Raw genomic sequence first — 20,989 nt, 5'->3', positions numbered from 1 at the left:
AAAGCAAAGAGACGGTTACTATGGAAACTATTGACCGTTGACATGGTAACAGTGATGGAGCCGACTGTAGTGAAACGCCCTGTGGCACGGTGCCTCTATATTCATATACAAATCCATGCCAAATGTATTGCACAGGAATCTTAATGACATTCAATACCTAGTTTTAGAATTTTTTATATTTAAAAAAAAGACTGCTCCTGTCAGTCAAATAAAATAAAATGTATGTTAAATCTATACTATATACAATTTACTATACTATACCTGATCACTATAACATACAGCGATGAAACAATAGGAGACCACAGGAAAATTCTTTACAAATGATTTCTCTGGATTTACTGAATAAATAAATAAATAATTTTTATTTATTATCATTATTAAATTGGTTATTCCACAAAATATGTAATTTCTTTAATAGCATTTCTTGACTTTTCTATCAGAAGAATCAGAAAGAGCTTTATTACTAGGTATGTAAACACATTTGAGGAATTTGTTTTCGTGACAGAGCTTCTACAGTGCAACAGAATGACAGAGACAGGACAAAAAACAGATATATTTTAAAAACAGAAGCAAGTAGTAATTGCAAATATACAAATTGACAAGTGTATATAAAGGTATATTATAGGGATGTAACGGTATCAGAATTTCACGGTACGGTAATACCTCGGTATGAATGTCACGGTACGGTATTTATTGAATCATTTACAGGAAAAACAAAACTTATGAAAATACTCCAAAAAAGTGCCAAAAGTGTCAATGACATACAAATTAGTCATCTATCTGTAAGCTTTGAAACAGGAACTTCAATTTTAATAACAAAAAATTATTAGAGGACAAGCCATGAGTGAGATAGAGGTCTCTTTGCGGTACAAGTCAATGTCTGCATCAATCTGAACAGTGTGCTGTGTTTCTGCAGTCCCCATGACTGTTATTAGTTGTATTCCCCAACTTGCAGGCACGTGCACACATAGGGCTCAACCTGTGCAGTGCACATGCCCTTTTTAGTCTTGGATAGAAAGTGCCCTTCCAAAATGATCAAAAGTGCCCCCGCGACGCGACACACCCTCCGTCCCGCCCTTCAGTAGGCGCGCAACAACACCGCTCTTGAGTATGCGTGCTCAACCCCCCTCTCTGCTTTACAGTACGCGCGCGACAACACAGCCGATCAGAGCGCGCGCGACAACACCGCTATTCAGTACGCGCGCGGCGACAACACCCGCTTTAGGTTTCGATCATCTCCAGCTCTTTATCATCCCCGCTACTAGAAGCACACTCCATTTCTGCATTACTGGATCTGTAGTGACAACAGACCGCAAAGGATGATGGCCACGCATGGGCTGATGGGAATTGTAGTTTCCGCTACCTCCCGTTCGTTTGATTCGCCTAAGCAAATTTTCTCAGAAGGCCTCTAGTTTTACAGAGTCATGCGACTACGGTAATATCGAAAAAAAATTATATTGCGGTATGACGGTATTTACAATACCGTTACATCCCTAGTATATTACTACAGTATATACAACGTTATATGTGCAGTTGTTATGTGCCAATTGGCATGTAAAGTATGTTGCTGAATAAGTGTATATGTGTATAAAAAGTGTATAACAAGTAGTGATGTTGGTTCCACAATTATTATCATCAAGTGTTCATGAGATGGATTGCCTGAGGGAAGAAACTGTTTTTTGTGTCGGACTGTTCTGTTGCACAGTGCTCTGTAGTGTCAACCAGAAGGTAAAACTTCAAAGAGGCAGTGTGCTGGGTGTGAGGGGTCCAGAGTGATTTTGGCAGACCTTCTGGAGAAGTACAGTTCTTGGAAAGTAGGTAAGGTTGTACCAGTGATTCGCTTAGCAGTTCCAACTATTCGACATAGTCTAGGGAGGTCAGATTTGGTAGCTGAGTTAAACCAGAAAGTTATTGACGTGCAGAACACTGATTTAATTATGGAAGTGTAGAACTGTTTCAGCAGCTCCCTTGTACCTTGGTTGAACTTCTTCAGCTGACGAAGGAAGTGCAGCCTTTGTTCAGCTTTTTTGACAATGGAGTCAATGTTATTTCCTAACATTTCTTGAGTTAAAACATTGTTTTTATGTTGTTGTTTAAAACTTAATATGAACAAAAAATGCACAAAAGCATGCACATCAATCTCAAATGAGTGCTCAGGCAAAAAAAAAGTAACAAAAAAAGCTGATATGGTTCTAAGCTAGAAAATATCATATGATAAAGAGCCAGTGTGCTTAAAATGTCACAGGGTATGTGATATTCTGTAAACAGTATTTGGTAATGCCGCCTTATATTTACTTTTTGACCTTTCTGTTATTTCATGCAAAAGAAAACGCTCTAAATAACCAATTTAATTTCAATCTGGAATAAATTTCATCAGTTCACAAAGTGAAACCTAATTCCACTTAAATTCAGAGTAACAGAATTATCTCTTATAGACCATTTCAATGTCGTGTTCCATGAACATTTCATTTTTAAAACAGCTATCTTAACATTATTTATTAATGTTTTTAGATTCTCGGACACAATGGAAATGTAAATGTAAAACAGGAAACACGTTTTAACCATTGCTATTGTTTACATGCCTCAAACTGCTCTATTTTATTATTTATTCATAGCTGCACATATAGCATTTTCTCACCACATCATCCAAATTGACGTTGGCACCCCTTCGGATGAGTTCTTGAACAATTTCAAGACTGCCCTGCTCCGAGGCCAGCATCAGAGGAGTCTGTCCGTTCTTTTAAAACACAATCAGAAGAACAGGAATTTAATATTCAAACACTTTAACTGCCCATCTTAAACGATATATCATTTTTTAGATGTCACTTACATCGCTTCGACCGTCCACTTCTTTGAACTTGTCAAGGTGGACTTTGACCGCAGCCAGATTCTCTTCCTCCACATAGCTGAAGAGGTTCTGGATGGCCAGAGTGGTCATCTTGATGGAGGTTGTGGTGTCCATGATTGCCACTCACTCAGACGCCCTGAATAAAACACATTCAGCCAGACTTAGATTCTACAGAGTTTCTGTCAAAATTCAACATGCATAATGCAATAAACATGTCGGAGGATAAAGAGTAACTGATATGAAACATTTTGAGATATTCAATTGCTGAGTTAGCCTGACTGAGTGGCAGGTGATATCAGTGCACAAGAAAAGACACACGCAATAGACTTTAAATGTCAGGAGAAATGAGGCTGGCACAGATAAGCATTACACAGGCATAACATATTCATTTTGTCCAAACGCATCCACTGACACACTCTACAATATGTTTCCACCTCTTTCTACCCTCCTGCTGTGTTGAAAATCTGGGTCTGCCTTTTGTGTTGCAGGATAAACTTGTCAATTGTTTTCTAAACTAAAAATTAAAAGTATAAAATAAAACAATTCATGTAAAAAAAAAACTACTGTCATTCATTAAAGACTTAAAAATATAAATTTGTTATTTATTATTGAACTCCTATAAGGGCTGGACAATTCAATACCTATAATAGATCAAATTTTTCCAGGTAAATTATTTTGATTACATACCCTACTGCATGTGGAATCATGTGACTCTGCTATATTAGGTTTTTATTTATATCTCTGCAGCCACTTTTGCAGCCAAACCTGACTTCTGGTCAAGTAGGATGCTGGGCCCATCCTTGAGCCTTACTTTGCACTACATTGACAATGATTGGAAGCTGCGCTGAGATGCACTGAGACGACATATTTTCCATTGCATTAAAATTATTATTTACATTAAAATATTTGTTTACAGAAGATGCAAAAAATGCACTGTATAAAATATTATTTTTACAGGATATACAAGAGTTCTTTTATTTAGAAGAGATACTGCTGATTTTCTACTTTTATTATAAAAAACATTCAAAATATTTTTTTTTCCAAAAGTGCAAGTTAAAAAACGTGACTTGCTTTTAGGCAATTTTTGTTTTAATTTCAGTTGTTTAACGTTGATGTTCAATAAATAATCATAAAAATAAACTAAAGACAAAAAAAATAATAATAATAATCATTCACTAATCGTAATCAAGTTAAAATGTTTAATTAATCAAGATTTAGATTTTAGGTCAAATACGCCCAGAACTACTACTTATTAGGGTTGCACGGTTTACCGGTACTATGGTAGTATTCCAATACTATGACTCCAAAATACTGGCAGTGCTGCTGTAGTTTTTAAACGGTAGTATCGTCATTAACGGTCTTTCTACAATACATAATGTTCCATGTGGAAAAGTCACTAAAATGTTCACACGTGCAACAATAATAAACCATTTTATTTTAATAGTCTGTGGAGCCCATAAGGTTGGTAGTTTTCAGACGTTCTCTGGCATTTCAAACACACATGAATCAGTTCAATTCTTTTAATTTCAATATGATTTAATAGTACAACAATTGCAAAAATCTCTTTAAAAGAATGACTCACAAAATGAAGCTTTAAATTACTTTGAATTGTTACCTGATAAGACAGAAAAAAATAAATAAATGAAAAACCCAAAATAGCAACAGGAAACATTAAAAAATTTTGGACCACATCATATAGCCTAATTTTGTTAAGAAATGCTATTTTGTAACAAATTTCGTTTAGTATAATTTATATCTTTATTTTAATAAATTTTTTTTTGTTGGTCAATTATATACAAAAAGTAAACAAAAAGAATGATACATTTTAGGTAAAGTGTCGTGCAAATGATACTTGTTTCTATAATAAGGGAATTATGAATTAAATTCAAGATCTATTATAACATGTAAAATACAGTATTTCTGACAATTTTTTTAATAATTTGAGTTATGAATTACAGTATCGCAATACTATTTGGCATTGAAGTATCAGCTGGTGGCGCAGTAGGTAGTGCTGTCGATTCGAGCTGTGATTCAAGCTGAGTCATTTGGCGTTTCTGTGTGAAAAAGAAAATGTTGTATCTGTGTCGGTTCGCAGATTTTAGAATTATACCCTCGTAAAATTATGAGTACACTCTGTTTTCCTTTACATTTTTATAATTACAGATGCATGAATTTTATTTACGCACAAAATATTTATGACAGTGATTTTATTCCATAAAAAAACTTCAAAAAATTGTTAAAAAATCATGCTTAGATCAAATTGTTTTACATTTATTTTGTGTAGTTATAAATTAATAAACATATTAATTTATTAATCCGTAGATAAATTTATTAATAAACAAAAAATAATACTATTTCATTTCAATCTGATGATTGATCCATCAATAACAACAGAGAGACAGACAGAGAAAGCAATTAAATGTTAATTAAATACGTACAGCACCCCCAACAGCATGGTAAAAGTCTAACCACAAATCAATGCAAATAATTATTTCACATTCATACAATACAGCATATGATCTTATTTGATATTCACCGGAATGTGTCCCTCAATTTAACCTTCAATACAAGCTGTTAAAATCATGAGGAAAAACAGACAAGCAATATCTGTAGCGACAAACAAACAAACAACAAAGAGAACATGGCAGCTCACTCTGGAATCCAAGAGGCTCTGTAAGCTCTATCTGTGAAACACGACCCCAGAGTTATTCTTATAAAGCAGTATGTGACAGCATAGATCCAGCACACTCAGTGTCACGCTGTCCTCTGCTTTTGTCTGGATGCCTGCAGATTGCTGACTGTGACTGATGTCTGTCTGTCTGCTCTGGAATGGCATCATACATTATTTATGGCGACCAATAGTGGTTCACGCCTCGAGTTTACAGCAAGACGCCTAGATGACTGGCAGCCATGCAATTATAGCCATCATTTATAAACTGGCATGTGAATCTACACAAACAAAAAATAATAATAATTGGATTTACTACAAATCTTTATGGTAACTGGTTGCAAACAAATATATGGGCTCAATTTAAATGTTCAAATTAATTTGTGTGTTTAAATTCAACCCATATAAATTGTTTGCAACCAGTTACCTTAAAAGAAATGAAATTATTCTTTTTTTTAGTGTATAAAATATACAAAGAGAGCAATAAAATTTGAATCCATAAACATTGTGTATTATATATGTTTTTATTTATTTTACAATCTTATTTATTTATTTATTATTATATTCATTACCTTCTTTTTATGTCATACTGTCCTATTTTCTCACTCGTGTATGTATTTCTCTAAGTTCTGATGTGTGTTTTTAACGTGTATATATATGTATAATCATTGCTTTACTCATTGTTTACATAATGTGCAATGTTTTGGCAATACTTGACAAGTCATGACAATAAAGAATAAAGCTCATTTGAATGAGAGAGAGGGAAGAGAGAGGGAGAGAGAGAAACAAACACACATATACACACATTTAGATTATTATAAATGAATCATTATAAATCTGATTATTATTATTCATTATTACGGTTTTATGCATACATGTTTATTGTTAAATGTATAGTTTATTCTGATTTATATATTTTTTTACTATTATTATTATTATTACTATTATTACACTATATATTACAATACTATATTTACTGTGTTTATTATGTTGTTGTTGTTGTTTTAAATATATATTTATGGTCTTTTTAATGTAAACTTTATAAATGCTTTGGCAAAACATTTGCAACATTTGTCATGCCAATAAACATAGATATTGGCAGATAGATAGATAGATAGATAGATAGATAGATAGATAGATAGATAGATAGATAGATAGATAGATAGATAGATAGATAGATAGATAGATAGATAGATGTGACACGAGTAAATAAAAACAAATAAATACGTAATAGCTAATACATACAAGTTGATAACATGCCTGCTAATTCTGATGTATTAGACTGTCTACATATTGGTATTGTTTTAATATCATTCTAATTTGATACGAGAGAATGCATTTCTAGAAATAAACAGGGCGGCAGTGTGTTGCCGACATGTCTGAATATTGATGCAGAGACAACACAATTATCTTAATCGGAAGAATCATGAATAGATGAACCTTACCACTGTATTAGTCTATTTACATAACAAATGATACATTATTTTATTCCATGTGAATGTTAAAATCAGCTTAATTCTCCTGCCTGATGCTCGATCGTTACTGTGCTTTAAGAGCTTACGAAATGTCAATCATATGCGGCATCAACGTACAAACGCGATTTAAAAGCCGACATCGGCCTTTTGTAAGCAAACGTACCTCACTGAAAAGAAACGCTAAAATATCCTGAAGTCTGATCAATGTCCGGTTAGAAAGGTGTTTTTCTGTCGGTCGACGGCGCTTCTGTTTTCCTATTCACCATCTTCAGCCACAGCCATTTTGAAGAAGCGAAGCACTGTGCGCTGCTGCTTCCTCTCGGGCGAGTCCCTGACAACACACCGCATGACGTCACCTCTCACTTAGCATATGAATAGAAGCGAGAATTTACTGTTGTTTAATATATTCACATTAGTAATATTGAGAGATATTACATAATACTGTAATCACTGCTAGAATGTGTGATTTTGTGTATCTTGATGCGCAGTTTGTTGTTCTTTTTTTATATAAATGGGCAAAACGATGTACTTCATATTCCATTGTCTCCAAATGTCGAAATGTTTTCAGCTACAATTGTTTTAAAACTAGGATTTTTATGAACTAATATGAAATAACATAAAACAAGTTTTAATATCTTTTGAATTAAGGATTTGGTTTTAAACAATCTATACTTAAGAAATATCTATGATATTACATGGTTTTAAGTCAATTTTTTTAAACAAATAACTTGTAAAATATGTATAAGAAAATAAAAAATACTTGTTTTTAAAATTACAAATCGCACACTGGTACATAAAAATGGCCCACGGTAGAACCTGTCCCCTAATCATGAAGTCAGTAAGATCAAGTAACTTATTGCTATCTGTAGTGGCACAAAGTGCAAGGTTTATGTCTGTAGAGCAAAGAGCAGATTTTGAGCATGTGAGAATACGGAAAGCTAAATTATCAACGCTTCAAACATTATTCATTACTGAATAATGAATGTGTAACTAAATCATGCACATTAGATAAACAGTTCATTAGAAGACAAATATACAACATAGTAGTAGTAAAAAGACCTCTTTTAATCACATAATTTGCAAAAGAAAAAAAAAAAACATCGTTCCAGATCCACACAGAGAACATATATGGTTCAAACAAATCCAGTGGACATCGTCTACAACACAAACATCAGCCTTTTTTCCAACCTTAAGCAGGCCAAACCTTGAAGCTGACTAACACCATACAAAATGTGCATTACAGTGCATTCAGAAGCACTGTCTGCCTGACTCTCAGGTCATGCAATTAACAGTACTTTCCTTTTTTTAATTATTTTGCTGGGAATTACTTTAACATTCCAATACTTTCTGAAATTCCCAGTTTAGATGGGATTAGGCTGAGAAATACTTTCAATAATGAGAAAAGAATCTCTGGTCTTTAGAGTGGAATGTATTATGTGTAACTTTCAGACGACTTAAGTGAAGACTACATGGACAAGACGTTACGACAGACCATAACAAACATAACATGAAAAAAAAAAACAAGAGCCCGGTTTGTTTTAATGGTGCCACCATAAAATCATCAATCAAAAACTTGTCTTAAATTTTTGAGGACATTTAAACTTTGCACACATCTCCCTCCGTTCCAATAATCCAATAATTTCAGTGTTATTATGTTCCCTGTTAGTTTATTTAGTCGTATTTATTTTTACCCCTAGCACATGAAAACTCGTCTGTTTTCAAATATACCATTTCCAGCTTTCTGCTTGTCATTTTGCAAGAAAATCCTATTTACAGCCCAACACCACCAGGTTAGGACACTAAAACTTGCTGTGACAAGTTGGATTACAAAGGGAAGGTCACATTAATCTATACAACAGTGTTTTCTTGGCAATAAAACTCTTCGTATACCAGTCAGATTTGATTCCAACATTTTGAATCACTGTCGAATCCCATTACCACTACATGAGCCAAGGGATGACGTTACTCTATCAGTCCAGGCAGACGCTGGTTGGTTGGTTTATTTGTGAGCTTTAGTTGATCTGACTCTCTTCAAGTGTGGCTGGAGAATAGGTACATTTGCCCAGTCTGTGAGTGTAAAGACGTTTGGTAAGTTGTTCCAGGACTCATGTGGCTTTTTGTTTCTGGTTGCTGTCTGTGCTCTCCAGGCTTGGCTGTGCGGCGGATAGCTGCTCCTTCAGCCGTAGATGCCGTGGTTTGACCGGCAGAGCGATGGCCAGCAGTATACAGCCTATGTGGAGGCAGAAGTACCATGACCTGCAGAGATATAGAGAAAGCAGAATGTCAACCTGTTGATCGAGAAAGAATGTTTTTGAATGTGTTGTGGTTTGTCAGGCCCACCTGTAGAACTTGAGCGAGGGGCCCACAGAAAGCAGCACAAAGGGAACTACTGTGTAACAAATGGCGATCTGTGTAGCTGCCCATGTGATGACGTCATACACAAATTTGTGACTTGGGGAACCCAAGAAATGTGGTCTTACATTGTGCCTCACCTAAAAGAAAAAGGGACAATGATCATCATCCTTAAAGAGATAGATCAACCAAAAACTAAAATATGCAGTTGGTTCACCCCAAAAGAGATAATTTGCTGTTTAATCAAGCATGTTGATCCAATCCCGAGACCTTTGTTCATCTCGGGAACACAAATGAACATGCTCTCGTCTTCCATAGACAGCAATGGTCTAGACTCTAGAGACGTTCAAACTCAAGAAAAGCAACATGAAACATTAAATCATTTCAATTCAATGGTCCAGTTGTAATCATGCAAAGCTCCAAGTACCCTTTTGTGTGCCAAAAAACTACAAAAACAACTTTGTTCATCGATGTATTTTGCGCCATATTAGGGTGTGCAGTTTTAATACAACGCTTGTGTGTTGTGCAGCTGACTCGTACTATATGTATATGGACAATACATTGTATTGCCAGGTGTTCTTGGAACTTCATATGATTCCAGTTAAACCACTGAAGTCACATGGAATGTTTTGACAATGTTTCTGGTTAATTTTCTGGACTTTTGGTCTCTAGACCATTGCGGTCTATGAAAGATGAAAGCTTTTGGATTTAAATTTTGATCTGTTCTGAAGATAAACAAAGATCTCAGATATTAAAACAACATGAGGGTTAGTAATTAATAAGAGCATTTTAATTTTATGGTAAATGCATACGTTTTTAAGGTACAATTTATAAAAGACGTGAATGTTTGAAGAGAGTCTTGATGACATCATTTGAGATGTTTCATGAGAGTAATTACGGCCCATTTTTACTTTGTGGTACAGTATAGTACGGTACGGGTCGGTACAGGTCACCTTTATGAGGCCTGCATTTCCACTGTCAAAAGGGTACCAATGGTGTACAACCAAAAGTTTCAGTCGACGTCATTCTCGCTTGAGGAAAATGTCAAAGTAAAGCTGTACAGGTCGTTCACATATTATATGAGAAGTACTTTTCACAAAACAGAGGCTTTATACACATAAATACATCCGTATAAATGTTAATTACTAACTTTTCCATGAACACGATTGGATTATAACTGCAGATCATTGATAAAATAGCCTACTGTAACATCTGCAATTATCAATTACAATTAACGTTCTAAATGCAACATATATGAACACAACTGCCCCTTACTGTCTCCGATATGTTACCAATTACAGAAAAACTACACACAGTATAAAGTAAATTTAATGCTTATTTGGCTTTAAAAACACACAACATACATATAGCCTACAGTCAGTGCAAACCTCTCATCTGTATCTTAAATGTTCACCAGCACATGTAGCCTCTGTTAGAAAGCAATTCCATAATTCTGAGTTTATAATAGTCCAAAAGGTGATGATAATAGTTAAACATGGAGGTTTGTTCATGTTTTAGGTTAGTTTCTGAAAGAATCGGATGTCAGAAGCACTTCAATAATCATGCGTACGTTATTATCATCAGCTCGGTACAAGAATTTTGCTATTTCAAATATAGACGAGCGGCAAGCACACATGAGAAAGCGAAACCGCTCATGCTTTTAGACGGCCTTGTAAAACAAAAACAGGACACAGCAGATTTTGTCCTTCTTTTTGGCTTTGTGGCTGTTCATCAAGACGACGACAAAGTTTGTTTGAGCTCATATCAACCATGGCCCATTATTATATGTATAGATTTTTACGGTGTAATGTCTCGACTGTGCATTTAAAATTGCCGATTTCTTTGTTTTTATTCTCCTGGCTTGTTGCAGGAGCGAGTGATGTATCTCTGTAAACCAATAGCGTTCAGTTTAGCGTTTAGCTCCGCCTTTTAGTAGCCTTTTGTTGTGCTAGATACCCTTTGTAAAGGATACCCAAAAAGTGGTTCGGTATGATTCGCTTTTAGTTACCATTTGACAGTGGAAACAACCATGAAAGTGTACCGAACCGAACTGTACCATACTGTACCACTAAGTGAAGCTAAAGTTCTCTTTTGGCATACTTTGCTCACTACGATTCTCTGAAAGGTGAAATTAGAACAGCTGTGCACTACAGTATTTCATAAGTAGTTATATATTGCAAAACACAAACAGTGCTCAGCATAATTAAGTACATCCCGTTTTTGAAAATGAATATTTTTATCCATTTCTCAGTAAATATGGGTAATATATATTAGTGCATTTGAACAAAACAGATTTAATAAACATATATATTTGTTAAAATAATATATTAGTCACAATATTCGACAAAATATTAATATTTTAGTCACAGAACATGGAAAGATAATCAAATTAAATTCATGCAAAATATTGCAAAAAGATTTCAAACTACGAAATTTCAACAAAACTTTATATATTTTTTGTTTTTATAGATTTTTCCTATTTTTGAAAATGTTATTTAATATTTTCCCCATAAATTTAACTAATAATTTTTGAACAATTACCGTAAGTTATTTTGTTAGATTAGCTCCAGATTTGGCTTCGATACTGACTAAACTATTGTATATGCACAGATATAATATTTTGTACAGCATCCTATAGAAAATATTAATTTAAATGAGAGATTTGTAAAAGGTGTACACATGTATATACATATACATTGTGTGTACACAGGTGTTTACTGTACATATGCTGAGCACTCTATAGTTGTGCATTTTGTTTATTGTACTACTAACAGACAGATCCCGTTCCCCCCAATGACTGTAAAAAATATGGACGACGCGACAGCCCTTTTTCCCATTGAACGCCTTGAGGGCAAAACGCCTGCTTGACGGGCACAAACTTTCGCAAAAGACTGCTGAAATTGGAGCCAGACATGCGCAGAAGGATTGTCTGATGGAGCCAGAGGAGGAGCCGCGAAAATGAGCAGAGTCGAGCTTCCAATCAAACGCTTTATGTAAAATCAACTACGCCCCCCGAACTTCTCAGCATGCGTTTGCTGTCATATCAACACTGATGGATGTAATAACGTTAACAAATATGAGGGTTTTATATATTCAATCGCGCCAGCTCCAGGCCGCAGCGCATAACTTACTCGCGGCGTCGCGGGCTGATTCCGGCTCCTATGCGGCAGCGCCTGCTCGCTCGGCCGCCGCATCTGGCTCGATTGACTCGGACTGGAATCGGGCAGTGAGTCCAGGCATCCGGAGTAGGTCCAGCAGAGGTAACATTAGTCAGTCTGAGCTCTAAGAGATAAGTCTCCGGCAGGCGAGAATCTAGCCGGAACTGTGTTTTGCTATCTGGGTGGTTAGGCGTGTATCAGCAAACTAATAAAGCCCGAAAAAAGCCCTGAACTTAGCGAATAAACAGTGTTCCACCAGGATCATGTATGTCAGAAACTATAGTTTACTGCTGAACTCATTTTGTCATGGTAAAATAACACAGAAATCGAATAATAACATTTCAGTCTACTTCAGTCTCCTGCCGAAGCTCAGACGCCGCGCTTTGAGAAACTGTCAATCACAGCTGTCAATCACGATGACATGCCCAGCATTAAATTACTGCTAAAAACAAACTGTTCACAAAAATGAAGATCTGCACCTATTTCAGCACAATAACCAGTGCCTTAATCGACCAGAACTATCTTTCGGGACATTTTATTGCAAGTGTAATATTTTTTTTTATTTGGGCTCAAGTCTCCTTCATTAACACGGAGGAGGCGGGCTTTATGACTTGTACTGCAGCCAGCCCCCAGGGGGCGATCTAACGGCCGAAACCTTCACTCAAACGTAGGCTTGCGGCACACTTGGTTCCCCCTGATAACAATAATACAGCAGGTGACCCTAAAGGTAACTATAATTCTACTCCTTGTGCTCCTTATGGTCAAGCAAATAGCTCCCTCAGACAAAAATGAAAGGAATATTGTGAAGTGCACTGCATGTTTGGTATCAATATGGTAAAACTCACGGCTCTGGCTGCGAGAGTGATGACGATGCCCGTGAGGAAGGTGAGGTAGTAGCCTGGATAAGCCCCATGCCACATGGCTGACAGCAGGAAGGTGGCAGCAGTGGGATTGTAAGGACAGCGTTCATAACACACCCTACAGGACAACACATCGTGTCACACATAATAAACCAGTATGCAATTATTATGCTTGCATATAAATGAATAAAGGATGGAAATTAGAGGAAAGAAAATCTTTTCAACTAATGCCTTTATTCTTAGTATTCCTTGATGACAGGGACAACAATTTCTTTAAGACATAGTATATATTTGTTTTTACATTATAAGGGTCATGTTTTAAATGTACCATATTATTGCAACAATATGTCAAAAATAACATTTTTGTTATAAAGTAATATTGTTTATAATTCCACTTTTGAAAATTATTACTGCTGATGATAAACAATTCATTAGACTAAAATGTACTGTACAAGTTTTGTGTTTGGGAAAACAGCATGTTGCATTTTTGCACACAGACAGAACATAATGGTATATGAAATCAAACTAGCATGGTTTATTCAAATTAGTTTTTTCTCTCCTTTTTTGTTAAGAAAGTAATACTTTAATAATAGACCCTTTTCACAAACCGATTATGACACGTTTAACAATCATCAGCATCTTAGATCCTGGAAGGGTTTCAAAATAATAATAACAATAATAATAATAATAATAATAATAATAATAATAAAACTTACATTTATAAAGCTATACGGTTATATAATTTGTCTTCAAATTACAAAAAAACCTAATTACCGCTTATGTGATTTGTTTCTATTACATTGTCTATGGGTGGGTCAGTAAATTTGTTGTTGTTCATTTGTTCATTGTTTTGTTTTGCTTTTTCTGAAAGTCTTGATAACACTACGGTTGAGTTTTTCTTTTATTATTTTATTATTATTTTCATTATTACTCTCTCATTCACTGGATTTCAAGTTTACCCAACTATGACAACTTTCGCACTTTGACTAGATATTTTTCAAGACACTTCTATACAGCTTAAAGTGACATTTAAAGGCTTAACTAGGTTATTTGGTTAACTAGGCAGGTTAGGGTAACTAGGCAAGTTACTGTGTAACGATGGTTTGTTCTGTAGATAATCAAGAAAAAATATAGCTAATAGGGGCTAATAATTTTGTCCCTAAAAAGGTGTTAAAGATTTAAAAGCTTTTTTTAACTCTACCCGAAATAAAACAAATAAGATTTTTTCCTGAGGAAAACATATTATCAGACATACTGTGAAAATTTCTTTGCACTGTTAAACATTATTTGGAAAATATTTTAAAAAGAAGAAAAAATTTAAAGGGGGCTAATAATTCTGACTTCAACTGTATATATGTATATATATGCATGTGTGTGTGTGTGTGTGTGTGTGTGTGTGTGTGTGTATGTGTGTGTGTGTGTGTGTATATAATGTGTGACATCCACGAAAATATGACGCAGTTTGTTCATTGTAGACAACAAATGGGCAAATTATATAGCTTTCTGAAGAGTCATGTGACACTGACAACTGAATTAATGGCTAAGGAAAACTCATAACAGGATCACAGGAATAAACAACAATTTAAGACAAAAATTACAACATAAAACAGTGTTGTTTTGTAATAACATGTCATAATAGTACTGTTTTATAGTATTTTTTATTAACTTGATTAGTAAGAATAAATTCATTTGCAAACATAAATCTTATCAAAAGTACATTATACAAAAGTGTAAGATAGTACTCTTCTGGTTCTTACCTTTTAAGCCAATGTGCTGTTTGGATGTTCCAGTTATCCAAGAAAACCTTAAAGCTGGTGGCAAGCTAAAAACAAATTTGTCTGATTATGACTTCTAATTGACTCAAAGAATACTAATAAACAAATGAAATAAAATAAAAACAGTTTAGCTGACCTCTATATTCAGAATTCTGATGTTGGAAAGGAGATCCCACCGAGGTGAACCATCACTGTCATAGCCATTAAAGCCAAATCCTGCAGCATTGTTGATGGCATCAGCTAATGAGAAAGACAGCATGAGAGTCAAATTACTTTTACATCAGACATATTAACTCTAATTAAACCTAGAACACGTCTCCATGTTTGCTTTGAACATTTATATGAAATGGGGCATGTGTGTGTTTGTCAAAACGAGTCATTTATCATCAATTGTCAAATTAAAATAAATAAAATAGTAAATGTATTGCTGTCATATCAGCATTGCTAAGTCGAATTAGAATGCTTGCACAGGAATATGAGTTTTAAATGAAAATTCTGAAAATAATTTGTACAGTGTTTAATAAACTAAATTAAAATTAAATTTAATGTACAGTACAGTATGGGCTGAACTATTGAAAAGGAATATGACTTTTATTTCAATCTTTTGTCTGAAGAGGGCAGTGAAACACAAGCTATAAGAAGCATGTCTGTGTTGTGTAAGATGTTGATCCCAATTCAAATAGGTCACAAAACCAGTCCTAAAAACAAATGATGGATGATGCATCCTAATGTGTAATTAATTGTGCCCACGGTGCGGCATAAATGATAATGATGGAATGTAAAAGACAAACTACCACTCAAGCTTGATTAAATGATTCTTTCCGGTATGGTTCAACAGACGCATTTATAACACATTAGGTAGATCGAAAAGACAAGTTGAAAACTAGAAAACTGAAGTGTCATGCTCTTTGAGAATTAAGGGTTGCATGCTTAATTATATGTCGAATGGATTTCATAAAAGAATAAAATGAAAAGGAAAAACTAAAAATATTTAATTGTCAATAAACTGTACATATTGATCAAAATCACATTTTAATGTCTATTAAAATAAATGAGCAAAAGTGATCGTGATTTTATATACATACACAGAATATTAACTGCAGTATGAAAAGTGATGTATGATGAAATGTCAATATATAATGATGTATGTTCTTAGGTTATTTGAACTACTCGCTCTCTTTCTCTCTCTCTCTCTCTTTAAATGTATATGTATAGGTATATATATATATGTATTTAAATATATATATATATATATATATATATATATATATATATATATATATATATATATATATATGTGTGTGTGTGTGTGTATGTGTGTGTGTGTGTGTGTGTGTGTGTGTGTGTGTGTGTGTGTGTGTATATATATATATATATATATATATATATATATATATATATAAAATATTAAACAGGATCCATTCTAAAGTCTGCATAGGATTCATAAGATTTTGTATATATATATATATATATTAGCAGTGTGAACTTACACTGGTTTCACGGTTCCGTTACGGTTATCATGCCATTGATTCGGTTCAATTCGATATCTCGGTGCATCAGTGATGCTTTCCATTAACACTTCGATATTTTACTTAGTAACAGAATAATTCTTGTATTTAAATTGAATTTATAATTTATACATTTATATAATATTTGGAATGCATTTTTTTCCCTTAATACAGACAGATATATTTACTGTACCTTTAAATTTACCTGCTCAGTGAAAACATATACATATATTTTTGAACATATACAGTTAAAGTCAGAATTATTAGCCTCCCTTTGATTTATTTTCTTTCTTTTTTTAAATATTTCCCAAATGTTGCTAAACAGAACAAGGAAATTTTCACAGTATGTCTGATATTTTTTCTTCTGAAGAAAGTCTTATTTGTTTTATTTTGACTAGAATAAAAGCAGTGTTCATTTAAAAAAAAAAAAAAACATTTTAAGTTCAAAATGATTAGCCTCTTTAAGCTATATTTCAATAGTCTACAGAACAAACCATCGTTATACAATAACTTGCCTAATTACCCTAACCTGCCTAGTTACCCTAATTAACCTAGTTAAGCCTTTAAATGTCACTTTAAGATGTTTAGAAGTGTCTTGAAAAATATCTAGTCAAATATTATTTACTGTCATCATCTGGCGCTGTTCAGCAAACTGTGACACGGACAGTGATGTTAAACAGCTGCGGCGATCAGCTGATCCATTATAGATGGCGACACGGTGCAGAAAACTCACTCTGCAGACACACTTGTGTCTGGATCCACAAGTAACGTTGAATTGTGAATTGTGCACAACTGTCTGTTTTTTAAGTAGTTGGAGCATTTTAATTACTCGCGGTCTCCTCCGTCGCTATAGTAAGCTACTGTTATGTTACACATATGTGATAAATGATGTCATCATTAACCGGTTATGATTACAACTGAACAGTTACCGAATTGTCCGCATCTGTATTGCGTTGTGTATGTGTGTGTGTGTGTGTGTGTGTAATGTAGCTGAAGTCAGAATTATTAGCCCCCCTGAATTATTAGCCTGTCTGTTTATTTTTAACAGGAGAAGATTTTTTTCAACACATTTCTAAACATAATAGTTTTAATGACTCATTTCTAATAACTGATTTATTTTATCTTTGCCATGATGACAGTAAATAAAAATTTTATTAGATGTGTTAAAGACCCATCTATACAGCTTAAAGTGACATTTAAAGGCTTAACTAGGTTAATTAGGTGAACTAGGCAGGTTAGGGTAATTAGGCAAGTTATTGTATAACAATGGTTTGTTCTGTAGACTATCGAGAAAAAAAATAGCTTAAAGGGGCTAATAATTTTGACCTTAAAATGGTGTTTACAAAACTAAAACTGCTTTTATTCTAGCCAAAATGAAACAAATAAGACTTTCTCCAGAAAAGAAAAATATTATCAGACATACTGTGAAAATTTCCTTGCTCTGTTAAACATCATTTGGGAAATATTTAAAAAAACAAAAAAAAATTCAAATTCAAAATTACATATGAAATATATAAACGATTAAGGAATCATAGTAAATTTTTCTTATATTTAAAATGATTATTTAAATTATTCTTGCTGACAACTGGGTAAAATAGCGGTTTAAAGCATAGGGGGAGGGTATAATGTATTTAAAAGGCGGTTAATTAGCATTTTAAGACTGCACTTTGATTCTTGGCATATATAGTGATGATGATTTTTGGTACATAAACTGTAAATTATTGTGAAATTTATGATTAGCTCACGAATAAGTACAACTAAAAGTGACACAATATCAAGTCTGAGGTAAAAATTCTATATTGTCATTATGATCAATATATTTTTTTTATTAAAAAGATTTATAAACATCTCTAAGAAGCAACTAAACTTATGCTAACCAAGTGCATGATGCTTCTGCTAATAAACTATGAAATCAGAACAGAAGAAGACAGAAAGCATTCAGTAAAGATTCAAAAATAAAAGCAGAAAGTAAATCAGAGAGATGTGAAGAGAAGGAGAGGCAGGAAGTCCACGCACCCAGAGTCCAAACAAAGTAGTATTTAGGCCGGGTGGTCAGCATGGACAAATACAGGTAGACCACCTGAACATAGAAGGGTGAGGTGGCAATAAAATCATCATCGACGTTACGCTCCACGGGAAACACCTTGCAAACGGAGAGGAAAACCAGCAGAGAGATGAAGCAGGTGGACAGCTTTCGGATCACCTCTGTCTGTTGACAAGCACACACACAGACTGATTTACAACAAATGTAGACAATTTTGGAATAATTTTAAAATAAACTACAGATAATATACACTGTTGGTTAAAATCTTGGGATTTGGGGTTTGATGTTTAAAATAGGTTAATAGGTTTATTCCACAAGGACACCAACAATTAAATTTAAAGCCATTCATACTATTTTAATGCACTTTGGTTTAAAAAAAATTCAATAAAAAAAATGTTTTTACTAATTGAATAAAATTATATAATAATACAAAAATATACATTGATAACACTTCAAAGCCTTGCTCAAAGGAATAAATTACAGCTCTGTATAAAAAAAAAATAATAATAATAAAAAAAACACTTCATAGTTTTTATCAGCTCTCGGTTTTTAGTAAAACATTTAATAAACTACAAATAATGTTTTTCCAAACATAAAAAATTTTAAAATAAAAAATATACATTATACTATTTATAAATAAAAAATTATGAACAATATAAAAAATGTAATGTTTAAATATTAAGGAAATAATATATACATATACAGTCAAGCACCAAATGGGATATATGCACACAGACTTTTTATTTCAGCCAGCCAGCCAACACCCAGGGCTTCTGGGTAATTGTCATGCCATGCAAAATTACCATGTTTAAGGTCAGATTTCTTCAAAAAACAGTGATCTTCACTGCCTGGCTAAGATACAATATTAAATGGGTATCAGACCAAACAAGAAGGATTGCATTAAATAATATTTTTCCACGCCATGTTTTTTAAAATATGGACATTAATTTTACTAATGAGTTAGTATTATTAATTTAACTTATTAATTTTAATGAGTTTCTGCGCGAGCATGCTGCTATTGATGGTGCCTGAATTTAAACTTTTTTTTTTACGCTTTAACAACCAACATGGATGCTTAAGTCTATTTAACTGATTATATGTGAATTACATTACACCATCGATGTTGTAAAAGGAACCTTATGAAATTGAAAATAGTCACATAAAGCTTTCCCCCGAAGTTCATCACTGGCTGAAAAACACTAGCTGTGCATATAGCCCATTGAATGAATACTTTTGGGTTTGACTGTATTTAAAATATGAACATATTACAAAGTGAAAACCTGGAACAGTGACATGGTAGTTCACAAAATAAACCACAAAGAAAATTACTTGAAAATGTGCTTATTAATGGCAAATTAAGAGAGCTGTTAATACATTAAGTAGTATTATAAAATATATTTAAAATGTATTTTTTTTTCCAAGTAAAAAATAAATAATACTAACATTTGGTGAAGGGTCATTCAGTCTGCTCTTCCCATTGACTTTTCCTTTAGGCTCGAGGTCTCTGTGGCGATACGGCGTGCCCTCGATGAATGCAATGTAATCATTATAAGAGCAGGTGGGACCAGCCAAAATGCCCATGAAATTACAATTATAACTGAAGTACTCCAATAAACTGGGCATCCGTCTGGATGAAACACAGAGAAAAAGATGATATTAGAACTGCTTTATCACAAGAGTAACATCCTATGCTACTAAGATATCTGGCAGTGATAAATATGAAAGGCAATACAGTTTATACTCTCATCTTTTTTAAAGTGTTTAAATTTAAGCTACTTTCATATGTACATACCTTATAGCCAACAGTTTTTGACCCTGGTTGAGCTGTTCTACCTTCCTCGCCATTCCTGTAAACACAAAATATCAACATTCAGAAACTAATAAAAGTCCAAGGTAGTAAATAACTTTATTTTTAAAAATATGTTGCCAGAAATCTGTAATTCGCTCCCCAGTGAAAACTCTTATTCAATGAAAATCCATGGAAAATTTAAAGAAACGTACATTACTTCACTATATGCCAACAGTCAACTTTATCAAATGAAATGAGTGTAGTTAACTCAAAATGTACTGAAAGTTAATTCTACTCATTTAAAAAGAGCGTTGAACTCAGTTGAAGGTAATGAGTTAATTGAATACCTCAATACTTCAACTTAAATGAAGTTCACTGTACTCATATAGATTAGTTTTTTTTACTGAACTTGTTTGTAGCAATCGGTTCCCTCAAACGGTTTGAGTTGTCTAAACTTAATATGTTTCCCAGTTTGAGTTCTCTTTATTTATTGGGTTTTACTGTGCTCAAAT

The 20,989-nt window shown here is 33.8% G+C and overlaps 2 protein-coding genes across 6 annotated transcripts in view; both read right to left on the bottom strand.

Moving 5' to 3' along the window:
* Positions 1-7,296, bottom strand: part of kidins220b (kinase D-interacting substrate 220b) — a 39,818-nt gene extending 32,522 nt beyond the window's left edge. For 4 of the 5 annotated variants that reach the window (XM_087296426.1, XM_087296427.1, XM_087296428.1 and 1 more), the window contains exons 1-3: positions 7,155-7,296; positions 2,831-2,984; positions 2,639-2,737 (exon numbers count right to left, since the gene is read on the bottom strand). In XM_087296426.1, coding sequence (XP_087152552.1) covers positions 2,639-2,737; positions 2,831-2,962 — 231 coding nt within the window. In that variant the 5' untranslated portion in view covers positions 2,963-2,984; positions 7,155-7,296. 5 annotated transcript variants of the gene reach the window in all.
* Positions 7,297-8,035: 739 nt separating this feature from the next.
* mboat2b (membrane bound O-acyltransferase domain containing 2b) overlaps positions 8,036-20,989 on the bottom strand; it is a 52,202-nt gene continuing 39,248 nt past the window's right edge. Inside the window, 8 exon segments of the mRNA NM_001278602.2 lie at positions 8,036-9,247; positions 9,332-9,483; positions 13,347-13,479; positions 15,119-15,183; positions 15,273-15,376; positions 18,661-18,853; positions 20,132-20,315; positions 20,481-20,535. Coding sequence (NP_001265531.1) covers positions 9,097-9,247; positions 9,332-9,483; positions 13,347-13,479; positions 15,119-15,183; positions 15,273-15,376; positions 18,661-18,853; positions 20,132-20,315; positions 20,481-20,535 — 1,037 coding nt within the window. The 3' untranslated portion in view covers positions 8,036-9,096.

The sequence above is a fragment of the Danio rerio genome, chromosome 20, assembly GCF_052040795.2.
Source record: "Danio rerio strain M-AB ecotype USA chromosome 20, GRCz13ab, whole genome shotgun sequence".
NCBI lineage: Eukaryota > Metazoa > Chordata > Actinopteri > Cypriniformes > Danionidae > Danio > Danio rerio.
The sequence above is the reverse complement of the archived record's forward strand: the minus strand, read 5'-3'. Positions and strand labels throughout refer to the sequence as shown.